This window comes from Curcuma longa, unplaced genomic scaffold (assembly GCF_044706935.1).
Source record: "Curcuma longa cultivar G26 ecotype Majalengka, Jawa Barat unplaced genomic scaffold, ITB_CL_G26_1.1 utg18532_np1212_1030455_RagTag, whole genome shotgun sequence".
In the NCBI taxonomy this organism is placed as follows: Eukaryota; Viridiplantae; Streptophyta; class Magnoliopsida; order Zingiberales; family Zingiberaceae; genus Curcuma; species Curcuma longa.
The window spans coordinates 358,805-380,495 of NW_027435598.1; the positions used below are offsets into that span (position 1 = coordinate 358,805).

General features: G+C 41.6%; 2 protein-coding genes and 1 pseudogene across 2 annotated transcripts; all 3 read left to right on the forward strand.

The window, feature by feature from the left end:
- Nucleotides 1–676: 676 nt before the first annotated feature.
- Nucleotides 677–8,203, forward strand: LOC141819708 (putative polyol transporter 6; annotated as a pseudogene).
- Nucleotides 8,204–12,258: 4,055 nt separating this feature from the next.
- LOC141819709 (U-box domain-containing protein 33-like) lies at nt 12,259–15,311 on the forward strand. Its single transcript, XM_074706961.1, has 4 exons — nt 12,259–12,869; nt 13,006–13,127; nt 13,243–13,367; nt 15,257–15,311. The coding sequence occupies exons 1-4, from the start codon at nt 12,683–12,685 to the stop codon at nt 15,309–15,311; spliced, it is 489 nt and encodes a 162-aa protein (XP_074563062.1). The 5' UTR covers nt 12,259–12,682.
- A 1,760-nt stretch (nt 15,312–17,071) lies between these two features.
- LOC141819710 (uncharacterized) lies at nt 17,072–18,924 on the forward strand. Its single transcript, XM_074706962.1, has one exon. The coding sequence runs from the start codon at nt 17,072–17,074 to the stop codon at nt 18,899–18,901; it is 1,830 nt and encodes a 609-aa protein (XP_074563063.1). The 3' UTR covers nt 18,902–18,924.
- The last annotated feature ends 2,767 nt before the right edge of the window (nt 18,925–21,691 follow it).

Here is a 21,691-nt window from a genome sequence, read left to right on the forward strand (position 1 = left end):
GGTCTGGGCATCAACTTCGCCTTGCTGTTGTTCGGCCACTGCATCGCCGGCGTCGGCGTCGGCGTCAAGCTCATGATCGCGCTCGTCTAAATTCGGTCGCTAATTTTAGCGACCGAATTTGAATTCGATCGCTAATTTTAACGACCGAATTTGAATTTCGTCGCTAAAATTTGTGACCGAATTCAACCCTAAACCCTAAAGTTAGCGATCGAATTCAAATTCGGTCGCTAATTTTAGCGATCGAATTTGAATTCGATCGCAAAATCCAATTACGATGAATTTATTTGCGATTTTTTAAATTGGTTGTTAATCGGATTTAGCGACCGATTAGCGATCGAAAATTTGGTCGCTAATCAGTATTATTTTTGTAGTGCTTCCCTTCCTAGTATATGCCCACGTTTGTGTTATTTACTGGGCATTGATTGCTGCCATGTAGCATATATAGCAAAACTGTAAGCAGATTAAACTTTGTCGCATTGATTATTTAATTTCCACCACCACGTACCAATTCATACGAGGATTGACTTCTTCCCTAGGGAGATGATGTCTCTTCCCCAGTGCGGCTGCCATTTCAGGTATCGGCCGCGAAATCGCCTGCCGCCGCCCGACATGAGTTTTTACTAATTCTTTTTTATTTGTTTCGGTTGAAGGAGCTGAAAAGGAGAGTGGTCTGGAAATGGACTTCAAGCAAAAAAACGTCTTTGCCTGCTTCACTGCCTTGTCCATCTTTGTGCTGATGGGTTACGGTGAGCTGCTCTTTTCTTCATTTTTTTAAATGCAAATCGAGCTTAATATATGGTTGAGCCGCAGATACGGGAATCATGAGCGGCGCCACGCTCTTAGTCCAAGATGACCTTAACCTCTCAAACAAGCAATCCAAATTTTTGGAGGTATCTTCAATGCATGCGTGGTCATTGGGTCTCTGATTGCCGGACGAATCTCCAACCTGATTGGCCGCTGCTATACCATCATCATAGGTGCTGTCATTTTCTTAGTTGGCTCAGTCCTCATGGGTTTGGGCATCAACTTCGCCTTGCTGTTGTCCGACCACTGCATCGCCGGCGTCGACGTCGGCGTCAGGCTCATGATCGCGCCTGTCTAAATTCGGTCGCTAACTTTAGCGATCGAATTTGAATTCGATCGCTAATTTTAACGATCGAATTTGAATTCGGTCGCTAAAGTTAGCGATCGAATTCAAATTTGGTCGCTAATTAGCGACCGAATTTGAAATTAGCGACCGAATTTGAATTCGGTCGCTAAATGCAATTACGATGAATTTGTTTGTAATTTTTTAAATCGGTCGTTAATCGGATTTAGCGACCGATTAGCGATCGAAAATTCGATCGCTAATCAGTATTATTTTTGTAGTGCTTCCCTTCCTAGTATATGCCCACGTTTGTGTTATTTACTGAGCATTGATTGCTGCCATGTAGCATATATAGCAAAACAGTAAGCAGACTAAACTTTGTCGTATTGATTATTTAATTTCCACCACCACGTACCAATTCATACGAGGATTGACTTCTTCCCTAGGGAGCTGGTGTCTCTTCCCCAGTGCGGCTGCAATTTCAGATATCGGCCGCGAAATCGCCTGCCGCCGCCCGACATGAGTTTTTACTAATTCTTTTTTATTTGTTTCGATTGAAGGAGCTGAAAAGGAGAGTGGTCTGGAAATGGACTTCAAGCAAAAAAACGTCTTTGCCTGCTTCACTGCCTCGTCCATCTTTGTGCTGATGGGTTACGGTGAGCTGCTCTTTTCTTCATTTTTTTAAAATGCAAATCGAGCTTAATATATGGTTGGGCCGCAGATACGGGAATCATGAGCGGCGCCACGCTCTTAGTCCAAGATGACCTTAACCTCTCAAACAAGCAATCCAAATTTTTGGAGGTATCTTCAATGCATGCGTGGTCATTGGGTCTCTGACTGCCGGACGAATCTCCAACCTGATTGGCTGCTGCTATACCATCATCATAGGTGGTGTCATTTTCTTAGTTGGCTCCGTCCTCATGGGTCTGGGCATCAACTTCGCCTTGCTGTTGTCCGACCACAACATCGCCGGCGTCGGCGTCGGCGTCAGGCTCATGATCGCGCACGTCTAAATTCGGTCGCTAACTTTAGCGATCGAATTTGAATTCGATCGCTAATTTTAACGACCGAATTTGAATTCCGTCGCTAAAGTTAGCGACCGAATTTAGATTCGGTCGCTAAAGTTAGCTACCGAATTCAAATTCGGTCTCTAATTTTAGCGATCGAATTCAAATTCGGTCGCTAATTTTAGCGATCGAATTCAAATTCGATCGCTAATTAGCGACCGAATTTGAATTCAATCGCTAAATCCAATTACGACGAATTTGTTTGTGATTTTTTAAATCGATCGTTAATCGGATTTAGCGACCGATTAGCGATCGAAAATTCGATCGCTAATCAGTATTATTTTTGGCTGCTGCTATACCATCATCATAGGTGGTGTCATTTTCTTAGTTGGCTCCGTCCTCATGGGTCTGGGCATCAACTTCGCCTTGCTGTTGTCCGACCACTACATCGCCGGCGTCGGCGTCGGCGTCAGGCTCATGATCGCGCACGTCTAAATTCGGTCGCTAACTTTAGCGATCGAATTTGAATTCGATCGCTAATTTTAACGATCGAATTTGAATTCCGTCGCTAAAGTTAGCGACCGAATTTAGATTCGGTCGCTAAAGTTAGCTACCGAATTCAAATTCGGTCTCTAATTTTAGCGATCGAATTCAAATTTGGTAGCGCTAATTTTAGCGACCGAATTCAAATTCGATCGCTAATTAGCGACCGAATTTGAATTCAATCGCTAAATCCAATTACGACGAATTTGTTTGTGATTTTTTAAATCGATCGTTAATCGGATTTAGCGACCGATTAGCGATCGAAAATTCGATCGCTAATCAGTATTATTTTTGGCTGCTGCTATACCATCATCATAGGTGGTGTCATTTTCTTAGTTGGCTCCGTCCTCATGGGTCTGGGCATCAACTTCGCCTTGCTGTTGTCCGACCACTACATCGCCGGCGTCGGCGTCGGCGTCAGGCTCATGATCGCGCCCGTCTAAATTCGGTCGCTAACTTTAGCGATCGAATTTGAATTCGATCGCTAATTTTAACGATCGAATTTGAATTCCGTCGCTAAAGTTAGCGACCGAATAGATTCGGTCGCTAAAGTTAGCTACCGAATTCAAATTCGGTCTCTAATTTTAGCGATCGAATTCAAATTTGATCGCTAATTTTAGCGACCGAATTCAAATTCGATCGCTAATTAGCGATCGAATTCAAATTCGATCGCTAATTAGCGACCGAATTTGAATTCAATCGCTAAATCCAATTACGACGAATTTGTTTGTGATTTTTTAAATCGATCGTTAATCGGATTTAGCGACCGATTAGCGATCGAAAATTCGATCGCTAATCAGTATTATTTTTGGCTGCTGCTATACCATCATCATAGGTGGTGTCATTTTCTTAGTTGGCTCGTCCTCATGGGTCTGGGCATCAACTTCGCCTTGCTGTTGTCCGACCACTACATCGCCGGCGTCGGCGTCGGCGTCAGGCTCATGATCGCGCACGTCTAAATTCGGTCGCTAACTTTAGCGATCGAATTTGAATTCGATCGCTAATTTTAACGATCGAATTTGAATTCCGTCGCTAAAGTTAGCGACCGAATTTAGATTCGGTCGCTAAAGTTAGCTACCGAATTCAAATTCGATCTCTAATTTTAGCGACCGAATTCAAATTCGGTCGCTAATTTTAGCGACCGAATTCAAATTCGATCGCTAATTAGCGACCGAATTTGAATTCAATCGCTAAATCCAATTACGACGAATTTGTTTGTGATTTTTTAAATCGATCGTTAATCGGATTTAGCGACCGATTAGCGATCGAAAATTCGATCGCTAATCAGTATTATTTTTGGCTGCTGCTATACCATCATCATAGGTGCTGTCATTTTCTTAGTTGGCTCCGTCCTCATGGGTCTGGGCATCAACTTCGCCTTGCTGTTGTTCGGCCACTACATCGCCGGCGTCGGCGTCGACGTCAGGCTCATGATCGCGCCCGTCTAAATTCGGTCGCTAATTTTAGCGACCGAATTCGATCGCTAATTTTAACGACCGAATTTGAATTCCGTCGCTAAAATTTGTGACCGAATTCAACCCTAAATCCTAAAGTTCGAATTCAAATTCGGTCGCTAATTTTAGCGATCGAATTCAAATTCGATCGCTAATTAGCGATCGAATTCAATCGCAAAATCCAATTACGATGAATTTGTTTGCGATTTTTTAAATTGGTTGTTAATCGGATTTAGCGACCGATTAGCGATCGAAAATTTGGTCGCTAATCAGTATTATTTTTGTAGTGCTTTCCTTCCTAGTATATGCCCACGTTTGTGTTATTTACTGGGCATTGATTGCTGCCATGTAGCATATATAGCAAAACTGTAAGCAGATTAAACTTTGTCGCATTGATTATTTAATTTCCACCACCACGTACCAATTCATACGAGGATTAACTTCTTCCCTAGGGAGATGATGTCTCTTCCCCAGTGCGGCTGCCATTTCAGGTATCGGCCGCGAAATCGCCTGCCGCCGCCCGACATGAGTTTTTACTAATTCTTTTTTATTTGTTTCGGTTGAAGGAGCTGAAAAGGAGAGTGGTCTGGAAATGGACTTCAAGCAAAAAAACGTCTTTGCCTGCTTCACTGCCTCGTCCATCTTTGTGCTGATGGGTTACAGTGAGCTGCTCTTTTCTTCATTTTTTTAAAATGCAAATCGAGCTTAATATATGGTTGAGCCGCAGATACGGGAATCATGAGCGGCGCCACGCTCTTAGTCCAAGATGACCTTAACCTCTCAAACAAGCAATCCAAATTTTTGGAGGTATCTTCAATGCATGCGTGGTCATTGGGTCTCTGACTGCCGGACGAATCTCCAACTTGATTGGCCGCTGCTATACCATCATCATAGGTGCTGTCATTTTCTTAGTTGGCTCAGTCCTCATGGGTTTGGGCATCAACTTCGCCTTGCTGTTGTCCGACCACTGCATCGCCGGCGTCGACGTCGGCGTCAGGCTCATGATCGCGCCTGTCTAAATTCGGTCGCTAACTTTAGCGATCGAATTTGAATTTGATCGCTAATTTTAACGATTGAATTTGATTTCCATCGCTAAAGTTAGCTACCGAATTCAAATTCGGTCGCTAATTTTAGCGACCGAATTCAAATTCGGTCGCTAATTAGCGACCGAATTTGAATTCGGTCGCTAAATGCAATTACGATGAATTTGTTTGTAATTTTTTAAATCGGTCGTTAATCGGATTTAGCGACCGATTATCGACCGAAAATTCGGTCGCTAATCAGTATTATTTTTGTAGTGCTTCCCTTCCTAGTATATGCCCACATTTGTGTTATTTACTGAGCATTGATTGCTGCCATGTAGCATATATAGCAAAATAGTAAGCAGACTAAACTTTGTCGCATTGATTATTTAATTTCCACCACCACGTACCAATTCATACGAGGATTGACTTCTTCCCTAGGGAGCTGGTGTCTCTTCCCCAGTGCGGCTGCAGTTTAAGGTATCGACCGCGAAATCGCCTACCGCCGCCCGACATGAGTTTTTACTAATTCTTTTTTATTTGTTTCGGTTGAAGGAGCTGAAAAGGAGAGTGGTCTGGAAATGGACTTCAAGCAAAAAAACGTCTTTTCCTGCTTCACTGCCTCGTCCATCTTTGTGCTGATGGGTTACGGTCATGAGCTGCTCTTTTCTTCATTTTTTTTAAATGCAAATCGAGCTTAATATATGGTTGGGCCGCAGATACGGGAATCATGAGCGGCGCCACGCTCTTAGTCCAAGATGACCTTAACCTCTCAAACAAGCAATCCAAATTTTTGGAGGTATCTTCAATGCATGCGTGGTCATTGGGTCTCTGACTGCCGGACGAATCTCCAACCTGATTGGTTGCTGTTATACCATCATCATAGGTGCTGTCATTTTCTTAGTTGGCTTCGTCCTCATGGGTCTGGGCATCAACTTCGCCTTGCTGTTGTCCGGCCACTGCATCGCTGGCGTCGGCGTCGGCGTCAGGCTCATGATCGCGCCCGTCTACTCGGTGGAGATTTCATCGACGTCCTCCCGTGGCCTCCTCATCTCGCTCCCGGAGATCTGCATTAGCTTAGGAATCCTCAGCGGCTACCTTGCCAACTTCGGCTTCGGCAAGCTCCCGCTCTTTTACAGCTGGCGCGCCATGCTCGAGATTGCTGCCATTGCATCCATTGCCCTCGCCACCAGCATTGCCAGGATGCCCGAGTCACCGCGGTGGCTGGTGATGCAGGGCCATGTCAATGATGCGCGCGACATCCTCCTCTACGTTAGCAACAGCGAGGAGGAGGCTGAGCGACGATTGGAGGAAATCAAGGCCACTGTGGTAATCGACAGAGCGTGCGCCGGTGACGGGAAAGGAGTGTGGAGGGAGATCCTGCGATCGACACCAACAGTAAGGTGGGTGCTCATGACTATCGTCGGCATCCACGTGTTTCAGCACGCCACTGGAATCGGGCCGGTGATGCTATACAACCCGAGAATTTTCAAGAAGGCCGGGCTGAAAATCGAGTATCATATATTTCTGGCGACGATCGGCGTGGGGGTGTTCAAGTTGATTTTTGCCCTGCTAGAAATGACACTGGTGAACAGAGTAGGGCGTCGGAAGCTGCTCCTGGGGAGCTTGACGGGGATGATTACATCGTTGGTGGGGCTGGGGGCGGTGCCAGGGGCGGAGATTAAGGGGGGTGCCTGGGGGCGGTCGCCCCCTGCCCCCCCCCTGCCCCCCTGACCACTAAAAGAGCGACCGCTGCGGTCCAAACATCTGCTCAAGGACTATCACCATCGCCATGGCAAAGGATGCATCCAGCCCTGGCTCTATGATTAGCCAGAAGACATCAAGGCCGAGGGCAACCCCTGGGTAGTCTCCTTCCTCTTGATCTCTACCAATTGCCGTCGCTTATCATCGAAGAAAGCACAACTCCGTCGTGTGTAAGTGCCTTCGACGTTGTAGCCACGGCAAGAGTTGGAGCCTGAAGCACAAGGAATCGCATGCACCAGTGCCTTGGAGTGCAGGAGCCGAGCGTGATTCTTCTTGACAGTAAACTGGGGGTTGATGGTCTCTTTGGCATTGTAAATGAGCCACTGGTCACCTAAACTGAGCTTCTTTCTCCGGATCGTGTGGAGCGACTTCCCATCGGCATCCATGAGAAGGATCTCATTCCTACTCCCCACGGCGTAGTTATCGACTCGGAACACCACGGATTGAATCATAGGTAGTTACAACTCTATTAAATTTAAAACATTTTTTAAATTATTATAATAATTTTTAGTTTATTTTTAAAATTTTACAATTCATCTAGTTTTCCAATAAAATTGCTACATAAGTTTTCTTAGCACACAAGTCATTTGACGTTGGAAAAAACAGAACACCCCTTCAACTAATTAAAGAATGAAACTAGCCACCATGAAGAAAGCTAGTCAAAGAAAAAAAAGCCCAATACAATACTTCTTCCTCTATCAACTTGCAAAAACTATTTCAGTATAGTTTTAAGGTTTATAGTTAGGGATTGAGATTTCATATGCTTTCACCAACCACTGGCCACTCATACTCAAATGATTCATCGTAAATGCAAGACTTGGATCGACGCAGAATATCTTTAGAAGTCGATTGCTTATGACTTAATCTCCTTTAATTTTGAATTATAAACATTAAGCATGGGTTATGGCGGAGCCAAACTTGACAAAATCACAAGTTCCTCCTGTTCCTGTTTGTGTTTGTTCATAATCGACCAGTTCTTATCTTTCTCATTGATTAAAATTATTGTATATTCGAGAAGACGACAGATGCAGTCTCCCACCAGTCCTGTGGCAGCTCCCTCCCTCTCCTTTGCCAGGAACAGGGGATGAGCTACAGGGGGGCGCCTGGGGGCGGCCCCCCCTCGGCAAAAATCCTGGCGGTGCTGACGGTGTTGGAGCGGGCGGAGGAGAGGGTGGCGGGGGGAAGGTGTTGTGCGTGGTGTTTGTGTTGTCGTTTGTGTCATCGTTCTCATGTGGCCTTCGTCCGGTGACATGGGTGTACGTCTCAGAGATATTCTCGCTGAGGCTGAGAACGCAAGGGGGGAGCTTGGGAGTGGTCATCAAATGAGCTCTATCGTGTCCATTAAATGATTTAAATTACCAAAAGAGCATTTTTCCTGTTTTAAAAGCTTGCATCATATTTTTATATCAAAAAAATTCTTATTCCAATATTATTATAATAATTAGCCGCTACACTGTAATTATTATGTGTATACATAAATTATTTTTTAATTTAATTTGATCATAAATATTATACATAAAAGTGTTTTTATATAAAAAATATTTATCAATTTAGTAATATTATTTAAATTTAACTTAACATCATTTTAAAATAAATTAAAAATATTATAAAAATAATCAATGACAGCTAGTAGCATTGTAGCCATTTATAACTATTATATAATTTTAAGATGATTTTGAATATAATTTTGATAAGTTTAAATAATTTAATGATATATAATTTTGAAATGATTTTAAATATAATTTTGATCAAATTTAAATAATTTTAATTAAGTTGATAAAGATTTTTTTTATATAAATATAGTATTTTTTTAGTAAGTTGAGTTAATTTATTGTATTTTTATTATTTTTTGATAATATAGGCATTCAACTATTTGAATCGGTTCAGTCTCATGGGATTTTTCCATTGTCTGCGAATGTAGCTTCACAATTATAGATGGAAATTGACTCATGGATACTTGATCACTTACTGATCTTATCGTTATAATATAATTTTAAGAGTTGAATTAATTTATTTTAACACATTGTAATTGTTGTAATTGTTACAATAATATTCAAATAAAAATATTATATATATATATATATAGAAAAAATATTTTTTAAATAATAAATTAATTTTGAGAATGAAATTATTTTAACCATCTGTGTTAGACAGTAACAAATTAGATGAGGTGGGTTGGACAAAGAAAGATTTTAGAAAATAAATTTGCTTTTTAGATAAATTTTAAATGCCTCTGTAGATAAATTACGGTCAATGTAAAGGGATAAAATTGATCCAACATCTAAAGCAATAAAACTCTACAAAGTACACTGCAAATAGGACACGTAAATTAATCAAGTTAAGTCATAATTAAGTCAAATCAAAATAAATTTAAAATAAATCAAATAATTGAGATTGGTTCGAATTTAACTTGATTTTTTTAAATATTATCAAATTCTTCATTCAAAATTATTTGATTATTTAAAATTTTTATATTTTAAATTTATTTGATTATTATTAAGTTTGATAATCTAAACTTATTTATTTATTTTAAATTTTTTTAAAATTTATTTATTATGTTGATATGAATTTTATATTAGATTCGATAGAATTCATATATATCTCCACAATGGTATGATATTGTCCACTTTAGACCTATATCCTCGTGACTTTATTTTTGGGTTTTACCTAAAAGTCTCGTACCAATGAGATATTTTTCATCTTATAATCCTAAAATCTTTTTCATATATTTTTAATATGAAACTTTGATTGTATCCTAATATTTTATTGATGAATATAATTCAATAATATTTTTCATAAATACTAACGAACTCAACCTATACATTTAAATTTATTTATTTAATTTAATAAATTATTTTAATTTATTCATTTAATTATAATATATATATATATATATATATATATATATATATATTGAACTAATATAAATAAATTTATCATGTCAAATATTAAATTTATTCATCACCATTCAATTTATTTATAACTCCAACTACAATCTCACCTTAGGTGCTAGTTTAGTTTGAAATTTATTTGGTTATATGTTTTGTTATTTGATGTTGTATTTTCTTTTTTTACGATTTAGATATGATCATTTATGAAGAGGTAAATTAAAAAATTATAATTCGTTGCTATAGAGAGAATATTTTTTACGATTTCATTGAGATTTGATCATTATTTATTATAGCAATATCTACCCTGTAGAGACTAACTGAATCATACCTCGAGGCTTCATTTTCTTCTCCCGTGTAACTATTTTATGTTGTTGTAATTTGAAGATTTTTAGGTGTTTCATTTATTTATTATTATTGGGTTTTTTTAATATTTTAGGTATTCCGACGTTGACTTGATTATTCCTGAAGGTACCTTGGTCCGTCTACTAGATACATTCAAAAGTGATCTCATTGATTGGTCTATCGGTGTAGAAAATCATGTGGTACCTTAACGTTTTGTTTGAATAGAATGAGAGAAGATTTGTTCCCCGGGGCGTAGCTGAGTTGGTTACGACGTATACCCTTCTGCATCATGACCAACTATAGTTTTTCGATTTACCTCCTCACAGATGATCGTGGGACCGACCGTGTGGGGCTGCTAAAGTGACGGATTCACCTTTTAGAAGAGAGAAGATTTGTTAACGAGAGAGAAAAGGAAAAAAAAAAAAAAAGGGAAAAAAGAGAAGGGAAGGAGAAAAGAAATCTTTACTGTTGCACTGCAACTCTGCAAGTCTAAGTTAAAACGTGGACCATCTGTACGTGTAGAGGAAAAAAAAGGAATTGTATGTATTATTAAAAAATATTTAAAATTAAATGATTCATAATAAATTAATTTTTAATTTTTATTATTCAGTATTTTTTTGTTTTAACAATTAATAGAGAATAATTATAAATTTTTCTGTTAAAATAAATCTATTTTTTATTTAAAAATTTTATTTTCATATTTATTATTGAATTGAATTTATAAAAGAAGTTTAGAGTTTTATATATTAATTATCTTCGTATTAATATAATTTTTAATTTTACTTCTGAGTGAATTTTTTTTTTCTTTAGGTGAGGTTATTTATCTTTTTAATTCGTCAATTTCATCCCAAATTTCTAAATGATTCGACTGTTCGAATTCGATATTACATCAATCGAATTCAGAGCTGAAGTCTATCTCTATCAGATACTTTGATTTTTTTTATTTTATTTCCTCTGACATCAATTTTCGTTTCCAGAAACCATCAAAAAGTGGAAAATAAAAAAGTGAGAGAAGACAAAAACGAGAAAGAGAAAAATTAAAAATTTTGCTATAAAAAATAAAGAAAATTAGAAAAAATAGCATAATAAATTTGTATTTTACCACAATCATTTATGACAATTCCCTTGGACTCACAACTTCAACATCAATGAATTTTTCATTATCTGAAATCAATGCAATTCCTCTTCTTCAAAACTTAAATTTTATTTATTAGTTGATAATTTTAAATTATTCGTATTTAATTAATTCTGTTCATAAATTTATACGGTCTTAATTATAAAATTAAAACAAAGCATCATTTATTAGTTGATAATTTAATCAAATTCTTCGTAAATAACATCTTAATTATTTTATACTTATCAAATATCATGAATTATCATCATTATATTTCCTATTTGGTTTAATTAATGCATGTTACCCATTTGTCATATTATTTTACATCTCATTTAATCTATTGTATTATTTAATTTTATAATTATCATTATTTGTTTATATTTAAAATAACTATATGATCTAAAATATCTTAATTACTATTAAATATATGCGAGATTAATTTTTAGAAACTTGACTCATGTGGAAAATAAGTGTAAGGACCGTAATGATTATTTTCATATACTACGTAAAAATGATATGTATAAAAGATCATAATCACATCGGTTCATGTCTAAAACAAATCTCAATGTTTGTTATGAACCACGGGTTGTTGCACTATGAACTCCAATATATTTTTCAATTTGTTTGCTAATATTAAAAACTATTTTGAACAACATAATTTTATCTCGAACAAATACGATTTTTTAAATTCACACTTAGAAGATTTATTCAAATTTATTAATAATGTGTTTAAAAAATTCCTATAATGCGTCACAGTTGGAAAAATATTATATCTATGAACATTGCTGTTTTATAAGTTTAAATTATTTTCCCTACAAGACTAATATTTCTTAATTATGATTATTATTTTTTATTGATTATAATTTTTAAAAATGCTAAATATTACAAAATGAAGATTTATGTGAAATATATTGTACATAAGCAAAAAAACACCCAGTCCTTTTGTATATTTCTCAAATCTCCTATAATGGAACAGCAGAGTATTTATAGGGTTTGTAAGCGTCAGGTGTGTCGTCGTCTATGGATAGCAACAACCGAGGCTGAAGGCCGAAGCGAGGCGATTGAAGCATGTTTTTTTTTTTTAATTTTAATGGCCGAATGCCGAAGAATATCCCGCGCTGTTCCTGTCAGATGCTTCCCATTTGACGAATTCCATCCAAATGGCTACTTGCGATCTCTTCTCGCTTTCCACCGCAAATCCAAAGCAGCAGAAGATAAAAGAAAGAGGCCGCTCTGCGAAGCCGAGGAGCTTAGGTCCGTTGCTTTGCATCCGCTTTTGCCCTTGCGAGCTCGCTCTTCTGTGCACGAGTTCGGACAAAAAAGCGGCCTTTTGCTCACGAAAAGCCAGTGTGTTTGTTGATTGGGATGCGCGAGCTCACCTAATCGATTGCGATGATGAGTGGCAAAGCGTGAGGAAAAGAGGGAGCTTGCGATTCGGTGCCCGTGAGATCGCGATCGATGCCGGCCGGAGCTGCTTCGTCGCAGACTGGCCCGAGGGAGATGGAGGAGGAGGAGGTGTACGTGGCGGTGGTGAAGCAGGTCAAGGAGGGGAAGGCCAACTTGGCGTGGGTGCTGCAGAACACCAGCAAGTACTGCAAGATAGTTCTCCTGCACGTCCACCAACCGGCGCAGAGGATTCCTACCGGTATATGTGCCTGCGCAAAACTGTTTGTTAATATGTCTCTTAGAACGATCAAGTTCAAATTTTGCAACAAGAGCTAAAAAAAAAATAAGGTTCCTTTTTGGAGTTCTGGATTTGATTACATGAATTTGAGTTGCAGCATTGGGTTGGTTTCTGGCCAACCAGCTTGAGGATCAAGAGGTTGCAGCATATAGACGCCTGGAAAGAGAAAACATGCATGGAAATTTAGATGAATACGTCAATATGTGTTCCCAAGTAAAGGTGATTTTTTTTTTATTATTATCCTAAATATTTTTTCAGTTTTTCCTTCTTTGGCTGAAGACTAAACTTGGTGTCTTTGTAAAGGTTTTCCAACCTTCTTTTCTCAATTTTATAGGTGCATAAAGCTGAGAAACTTGTAATTGAGATGGATGATATTGCTGAAGGATTAACTGAGTCCATAATTTCTCACGGAATTACCAAGCTTGTAATGGGAGCAGCTGCAAGCAAAAATTACTCAAGGTATGATTTGCACCAAAAATTTATTGCATTGTATTTTAAAACTCTTCCATAGATGATTTTGTGACTAATGAAAATTTCAAGCTTCTAATAAGAAAACCTTGTTGAGAAAAAGGAAAATTAGATCCTTCAATGACTTCATTCAAGGAAACTTGGAACGTTAATTACTGTAAGATATTGGAAAAACCCTAAGAATTAATGGATTGTCGAGTAAAGGTTCCTTTGTAAAAATTAAGATTCTAGATTGACCAGGATACTTCCAAACTTGCTTGCAAAAGGAAGTCAACCATTCAATGATTTAATCTGACTGTTTGGGCCGGCCATTTCTATTAGAAGATTTAGGATCATAAAGATGGCAAACCATGGGCCCTTTCACAATTTAAAATAAGGATACCATTCTCAATGAAGGCTGCAGGCCACTAAGCTATTTCTTTATTGACATTCATTTTAAGAATAGGCTCCAGCAATGGCCAACTTATCGACTAAGCAAAGGCTTTAAAATACAGGAAAATGAAGGCTCCACAGTGTTTGTAAGATACCGAAAAATTTTAACATGGATACGAAAAGATTCGTCTCGCGAAGACGAACCAAACGAAACTTGTTTGGACCAAATCGGAGATCGTTTGACCCCTGAACCAAGCGAACCAAATTTCGAACCGGGTTGCTACAGTACCGGTTCAGGTCAGATTGAGTTTGGGTTGGGTTCGGCTGATTTAGGCTGGTTCGACCAGATCTATTGGGTTAATGGTGTAATGGGTTATCGGATATTGAAACCGACCCGTTAAGCCAACCGGTTTATTGAGGAAGCTACAGTGCACCTCTCCTCGCGTTCTCCGCTCTCCCGATCGCGATTCTTATGTTCTTCCGATCGCGAGTGCCGCCGTCTCCGTTGCTTCGTCGCCGACGCCAGGGCAGCCGCGGAGCTGCAACGCCGGAGCTAGGCGAGGCTAAGAGAGCATCGGCGACTTGAGTTGGTTGGTTGGAGGCTTCGATTTCCGTCGGCGATTGGAGCTGGAGCATCGGCGGGTGGCGGCGGATCGAGGGGAGAAGCCGATCGGTAAGGGCTTTGATTTGAGTTCATGGGATTTCTTCCATAGTCTTTAAATCGGGATTTTGTTTCCTTCCCACAGTGAATTCGGTTGGGGAGTTGGATTGGGCGTCGGCAGTGAGTTGGGGTTTTGGCAATAGCAAGAATCGGAGTTGATTCAAGGTAAGGATTTTGGGATTTGATTTGGTTTTCTACTTGGATTTAGGGTTCCCTGACTTAGATCTTCTTGGTTTCCTTCCCCTGTACAGCCGAATGTGCTAACACCGGCGACTGTGATCGATTTCCCGTGCTTGGCAGTGCTGTGATCGATTCCGGTTCTCTTCATCGATCAGGTTCCTTTGACTAGCCATTCTCTGTTGAAGGTAAGATCGTAAGAGCTTATTATTGGATTTATTAGTGCATTAGTTGTTTGGATTTAAGTTGGAATATGGACAGATTTTGATCTTGATTTGGATAGCATTGATCTAGGGCTCAGATCGGAAGAGTTAGGGCACGATCTTGAGGTTAGTTCTTGTCATTTCAAATTGATTTACGATTCATTCAATTGTTTGGGATTTTGGATTTCTAAATGGATAGATTTGAGTTGACTCTGTATATGTATGTTCATTTATTCAGGATATTGATTCTGATTTGATTGGTTGCGGACATTATTATCGGATTCTCTGCGATTACACGCAATCTATCTTGGCAGGCGGGTACCTTGACTTATCTTCTATAGATAGGTCTTTACAGATATGTGTAAATTGCTAGATTCCAGTAATTATGTTTCTGCTCATTTGGACTATACATGCTGCTTGGATCTGACTTTGTTATCAGTTACACATGCTTATATTCTGGTTATCAGTTATTTCTTCCTCTGGATATATCTGATACCTTTGCCATATATGGATATCAGTTAGTCATTGCCATGTTTAGATATCTGATACCTTTGCCATGTTTAGATATCTGATACCTATGGATTTTTGATACCACCTGATACTTGTCCATATGCTTTAGTTGGATTTATCTTGCTCTGTATCGGTGTTTATACTAGACGTGATACCTTATATCATTCTGATTATGGGAGCATATGACATGGACTTGTAGATGGATAGGTGGTGCATGGATCATACTGATGGATATGCATTTGGATATATGCTGCATGGACTAGTGTCATACATCATGCTTGCATATATTGCATAACTGACGTGCGGGATTCCATTGTTGTTGAGTCCGGCGTCAGTTACATGCGGGCTACCAATCAAAGGGTGTGTGTAATTGCATGCCTAGCGATTATTGGCGTCCTGTTCCTATTTTAGTCGAGTCGCTCCTATTATAGCAGCACAGGTGTGAGTCCGTCGCTTGTGTATGATTTACACACACAATCCACTCATGGGTTAGTGGAAACCTTTAGATTGGTGCATACTTGCCCTGACAGGAGCTTCCGCTAGGCCACCCAGGATAGTGGTTTCGTAGCGTGGTAGCATACAGGGATCCCTCCTCTGTCATTGTGACCAGGAGATGAGAGCTTGCTCGCCCACTTATGATTTGGGTACCAGGATAGGTGTACACCTTGAGGACATCCTGTCCACTCGGTCACGCAGGAGCAGTGACGACAGAGTGCACAGAGGTCACAGCCCTACCCACGCGACTCCACCACTGTGGATGAGTGATCTGACGGGTTAGATTCCCACGCGACCTCGCCGCTAGAGGGGTGACCGGTCTGACTGGCGTCAGGGGTGACCAGGACATGCATTGCATCATGTGCATACTGCACTATTGCATTTGTTTGTGATTGTTGCACTTGTTTGATGCACTTGGATGACATGCATGCACAGGATACCTATGTGTTGGTTTGGGGATTACCTTTCACCTTACTATTGTTTATCAGACTCTGGTATGTACAGATCTACTGTTATTCAGTTTTCTACCTTATTTACCTTCCAGTAGACTGTACAGCATGTTATTACTGTTGATAGCTTTATACACATATCTGCTAGATACCCGCTGAGTTTCTTTTGGAACTCACCCCGTTTACCTGTATTGTATTTCAGGTTGATGCCGTCTGGAGAGCTGCACTGCTAGTCCCGAACTATTGAGTTTTTGGTTTATTTACTATTCCGCATACATGTATTCGGACTTATTGGATTTCTCGATGAGTTTTCCACTTGAGTACTTAGTTTTCCGCTGAGTCGATATATTTCTGTTTTCCATTTCGAGTTGTTTACCGGATTCTTGACGGATTTGATATATATATATACATGCGTGGTTGTGATATTACAGTAGGATGTGTTGAGTGACCGTGTGGGTCACATTTATTTCTATTTTACTTATATAAATCCATAGCCTGTTATGGATTGGCCGTGTGGGCCTTATTATGTGTATGTATACAGGGAAAGTCCATTGTTACAGGGGAGATGCTGCCGAAATTTCTCGGAAAGCCGTCTCCCGGGGCGTAACAATTTAGTAGTTTTGGTATCAGAGCGTAGTTTTACGTTCTATTCGGCGTGTTGGATTTGTGGTTTTGCGTCTCGGAGTTTACGGAATTTTTCGGAGTCATAGTGTGATCAGATCATGGGACTAAGCAGTGGCAGAACATCTCCAGACAGCAATAGGTAAAAATTATTGGTTTCGGAATTTAATACGGATTGTAATATGTGGGGTAATATTTTTAACAGATATGCCTCGCGAAGGTCGTGCTACTTCGCGCGGACGTGGGCGAGGACCACGTGGACGACCTCGTAAGAGGGGACACGATGATGTGACGGCTGATCTACCGGAGGGACCTTCACATGCGGCTGCTTCTTCTTCTTCAGATCCCTCAGTGGGCGCTGATATACCTCCTGCAGCCACTACGGTACCTCCAGTGATCCCTACTCCGGTAGCACCTACTCCAGCAGTACATGTGGCTTTCCAGGCAGTTCCTCCACCTGCAGCGCCTACCCCTGGGTACGCAGCAGTACCGACTCCAGGGTTTCCGAGCGCGCCACCGGTAGCACCTACCCCTGCGATTCCTCCAGTTCCGGTGGTGGACTCGACCTGTCCGACAGATCTTGTGGCAGCTCGAGCTCGGATTCCAGCGCTAGCAGCTGCGCTGAAGAGCAGATTCACTTTATTCCATGGAGGGACGGACCCCAGAGTTGCGCAGTCATGGATTGAGACAGTGGAGCGCACCTTCCACTATACCGCGTGTACTGAGTGGGAGAAGGTGGAGTTAGCCGCCTATCATTTGCGAGATGAGGCAGAGATCTGGTGGGACACTCAGCGTATTATGCTGGGGGAGCAGCATATTACTTGGGCGAGATTCAGAGAGATGTTTGATAGTCAGTATTTTCCCTTATCATACCAGATGACTCTTCGCCAGGACTTCCAGAGCCTCAGACAGAGGGGTCGATCAGTGATGGAGTACAATGCCGAATTTAACCGGTTAGCCAGATGCTGTCCTGAGTTGGTTGCAGAGGACAGATCGCGTATGTTACAGTTTACTCAGGGATTGGATGGTCATCTGCAGGTGAGACTGGCCGGTTTGGGTATTTCTTCTTATCAGGAGGTATTGGATAGAGCCCTGATGATTGAGTCTGCTCATCAGAGAGCATTTGGGGATAAGAAGAAACAAAAGAAGTCAGTACAGGATTCCGCACCGACTCAGCAGCCTCAGACTGGGGGCCAGCAGCATCGCGGTCGTAGAGATTTTAGGCAGGGTGGATCTGGGCCCTCGGGCAAGACACAGAGGTCTGGACAGTCATCGACGGGACGTTCGGGATTTTCTCGTCAGGACCAGAGACAGTCAGGGAGGGACAGCTATTGTGCACGTTGTGGAGCCAAGGATCATGTTATATCAGCTTGTACGTTGGAGCAGTCAGTTTGCTATTACTGCAAACTGCCAGGACATGTGAGCCGAGATTGTTCGTTGAGGGCTGCTCAGCGTGGTGCTCCAGTTACCTCCACACAGGGAGGACAGGCTAGTCATACAGGAGCACCGAGAGGGAGCCAGAAGGCTCATTCTACACATCGTCAGCAGCGTACTGCTCCACCCGCAGTCGCTGCGTATGGTATTCACGGACAGGAGTACTCCACGGAGCATACAGTATCCCAGACTTCTATTTCGGGACCGCAGTATCAGGCATATGCGCAGTACCCACCTCAGCCACCGGTGCAGTATCAGACACAGCCGCAGCCACCGGTGCATTATCAGACTCAGCCTCAGCCATCAGTGATTTATCAGGCTCAGACATCTTATCAGCCTCCTATTCAGTATGCGGCACCTCCTACTTATCCGGCTCAGTATCCGACCCAGGCTCAGCCGCAGCAGCCTTTGGCAGCGCCACCACCCCCACCACTGCCAGAGACGGGACGGATTCATGCGGTGACCCGGGAGGAGGCGCAGCGAGCCGACGGATCGGTTTTCCGCGGTACGATTTTATTATACGCATTTACGGCTGATATGTTAGTAGATACTGGTAGTTCCCATTCGTTTATATCTCGTGCTTTCCTGAGGAGAGATTGGTAGACTACCCACACTTAGGCAGCAGCATTTGACTGTATCTTTACCTTCTGGAGATAGATTAGATGTCACCCAGGAGGTCAGAGGATGCCCACTAGATTTTGGTGACATGATATTGACAGTCGACTTGTTAGTATTAGATCTGATCGAGTTTGATATCATACTGGGCATGGATTGGCTGACAGTTTATCATGCCACAGTTGATTGCCAGGCGAGGGTGGTTACTTTTCGACCTCCTAACCAACCCTCGTGGGATTTCACTGGCATCAGAGGCGACGGTATATCTACTATTTCTGCGATGCAAGCGCAGAAGCTTTTGTCACATGGCTGTCAGGGTTTTCTGTTATCTATGATCAGCAGTGACAGCAGCAGTAGCTCTCAGCTCTCCGACGTTCCAGTAGTCCGAGAGTATCCAGATGTATTTCCAGATGAGCTACCTGGCTTGCCTCCCAGAAGGCAAGTGGATTTTACTATTGAGCTGATTCCGGGGACAGCACCGGTATCGAAAGCTCCATATCGTATGGCACCGAGGGAGTTGGACGAGCTAAAGGTCCAGCTCCAAGAGTTACTGGATCGGGGTTTCATCAGACCGAGCGTTTCACCATGGGGTGCTCCAGTGTTGTTTGTCAGAAAGAAGGATGGTACTCTGAGGTTATGCATAGATTACAGACAGCTGAATGCAGTGACCGTCAGAAACAAGTACCCTTTACCCCGTATTGAGGATCTATTTGATCAGCTTAGAGGCACATCAGTGTATTCTAAGATTGATCTGCGTTCTGGGTATCATCAGATGAGAGTCAGAGATTCAGATATCCAGAAGACGGCATTTCGTACCAGATACGGTCATTATGAGTTTTTGGTAATGCCATTTGGGCTTACCAATGCTCCAGCGGTGTTTATGGATCTGATGAACCGCATTTTTCTGGAGTATTTAGACCAGTTTGTTATCGTCTTCATCGATGACATTTTGATCTACTCTCGTTCCGAGGAGGAACATGCACAGCATCTTCGCATAGTTTTGGAGATTCTCAGACGACACAGCTTATATGCGAAGTTTAGCAAGTGTGCATTCTGGCTATCATCAGTCGGTTTTCTGGGACATGTGGTTTCTAGTGGCGGTATATCAGTAGACCCCCAGAAGATCGAGGCTGTTACCAGTTGGGAGCAGCCGAAGACAGTTCAGGAGATCCGCAGTTTTCTGGGCTTAGCGGGATATTACAGACGGTTTGTTGAGGATTTCTCCCGCATTGCGATGCCACTGACACGTCTTACTCGGAAAGGCGTGAAGTTTGTATGGACCGAGGATTGTGAGACCAGCTTCCAGGAGCTGAAGCGGAGGTTAGTGACAGCACCCATTCTGGTATTACCCTCCGGAGAGGATGGTTTTGTACTATACACCGACGCATCTCTTCAGGGTTTGGGCGCGGTGTTGATGCAGCACGGGCGGGTAGTTTCTTATGCTTCTCGTCAGCTGAAGGAGCATGAGAAGAACTACCCAGTACATGATTTAGAGCTGGCCGCCATCATCTTTGCTTTGAAGATCTGGCGACACCATCTATATGGCATTACATTTGAGATTCTTACCGATCATAAGAGTCTCAAATATCTGTTTACCCAGAAGGAACTCAACCTCCGACAGAGGAGGTGGATGGAGTTCCTGAAGGATTACGATTGCACTATTGGCTACCATCCAGGGAAAGCCAATGTGGTCGCGGATGCACTTAGCAGGAAGTCCAGAGGGACTTTGGCTTGTCACAGAGCATTGGTCACAGAGTTGGTTCAGGGATTTTCTGAGTTGGGCCTTGAGGAGCAGAGACAGACAGAGCAGGGGATTCTAGTTACTATGGTTGCTCAGTCTTCTATCAGGACGAGGATCAGAGAGGCTCAGGCTGGTGATCAGCATCTGCGGTTTATTGACAGTCAGATATCCTCTGGACAGCAGACTGAGTTTACCCGAGATGATGAGGGCGTGATATATTTTCGTGAGGTAGATTATGTGTTCCTGAGTCGCACCCAGTCAGAGAGGAGTTACTTCAGGAGGCTCATCGCTCTCGTTTTGCTATCCACCCAGGCGGGAATACTTTGAAGGAGGAGAAACCCTAACAGAACCAGTCTCTTCCTTTCAAATAATATAAGTAAAGGTCAGAGAAAAAGAGTTTACAAATTGAGAGTTGTGCCAAAGATATGAAAAATGAATTGTTATTTTAACTTCAGCGTCGAACTCTATTTTTATGTAATTCCATACATCAGTCAACTGCTCCAAGGGCCAGTCGACTGATGAGCTTCAACGACTCTTTAATTTACATTTAATTTGCCAGCTATCAGTCCAACGGTCATCCATCAGTCGACTGCCCCATCACCTGTCGACTAGTGGCAGTCGACTGGTCCAAGCAAACCACTCGACCAATCTAGCTGTATGCTTCTGAATCAAGTCACCAGTCGACTGATGGCAGTGTTAGTCGACTGATCAAGTTGAAACTCCCCTTTTAGTTTTCTGCTTCATCTCTTAGCCTTGACGCAAGCCTTCAAACATCTTCTACAAGCCTTGTGCCCTTCCTTGCACTTGCTTGAGACGTGTCTCTCAGCTTCATCGTACTAAGTCTCCCTTTGCTAAGAGGTCGCGCCTTCGGGACTTCACCTTTGCCAAGGGTCGCGCCTCTAAATTTCACCATTTGCCAAGTCTTCTAACCTGGACTTTCCTGTGAAATCAATTCACACAAGTTAGATCATCAACATTGCCTAACTTAAACTTCTTTTAGCCAAACATTAAAATCTAATTTCTCTTGGGGCAAGACT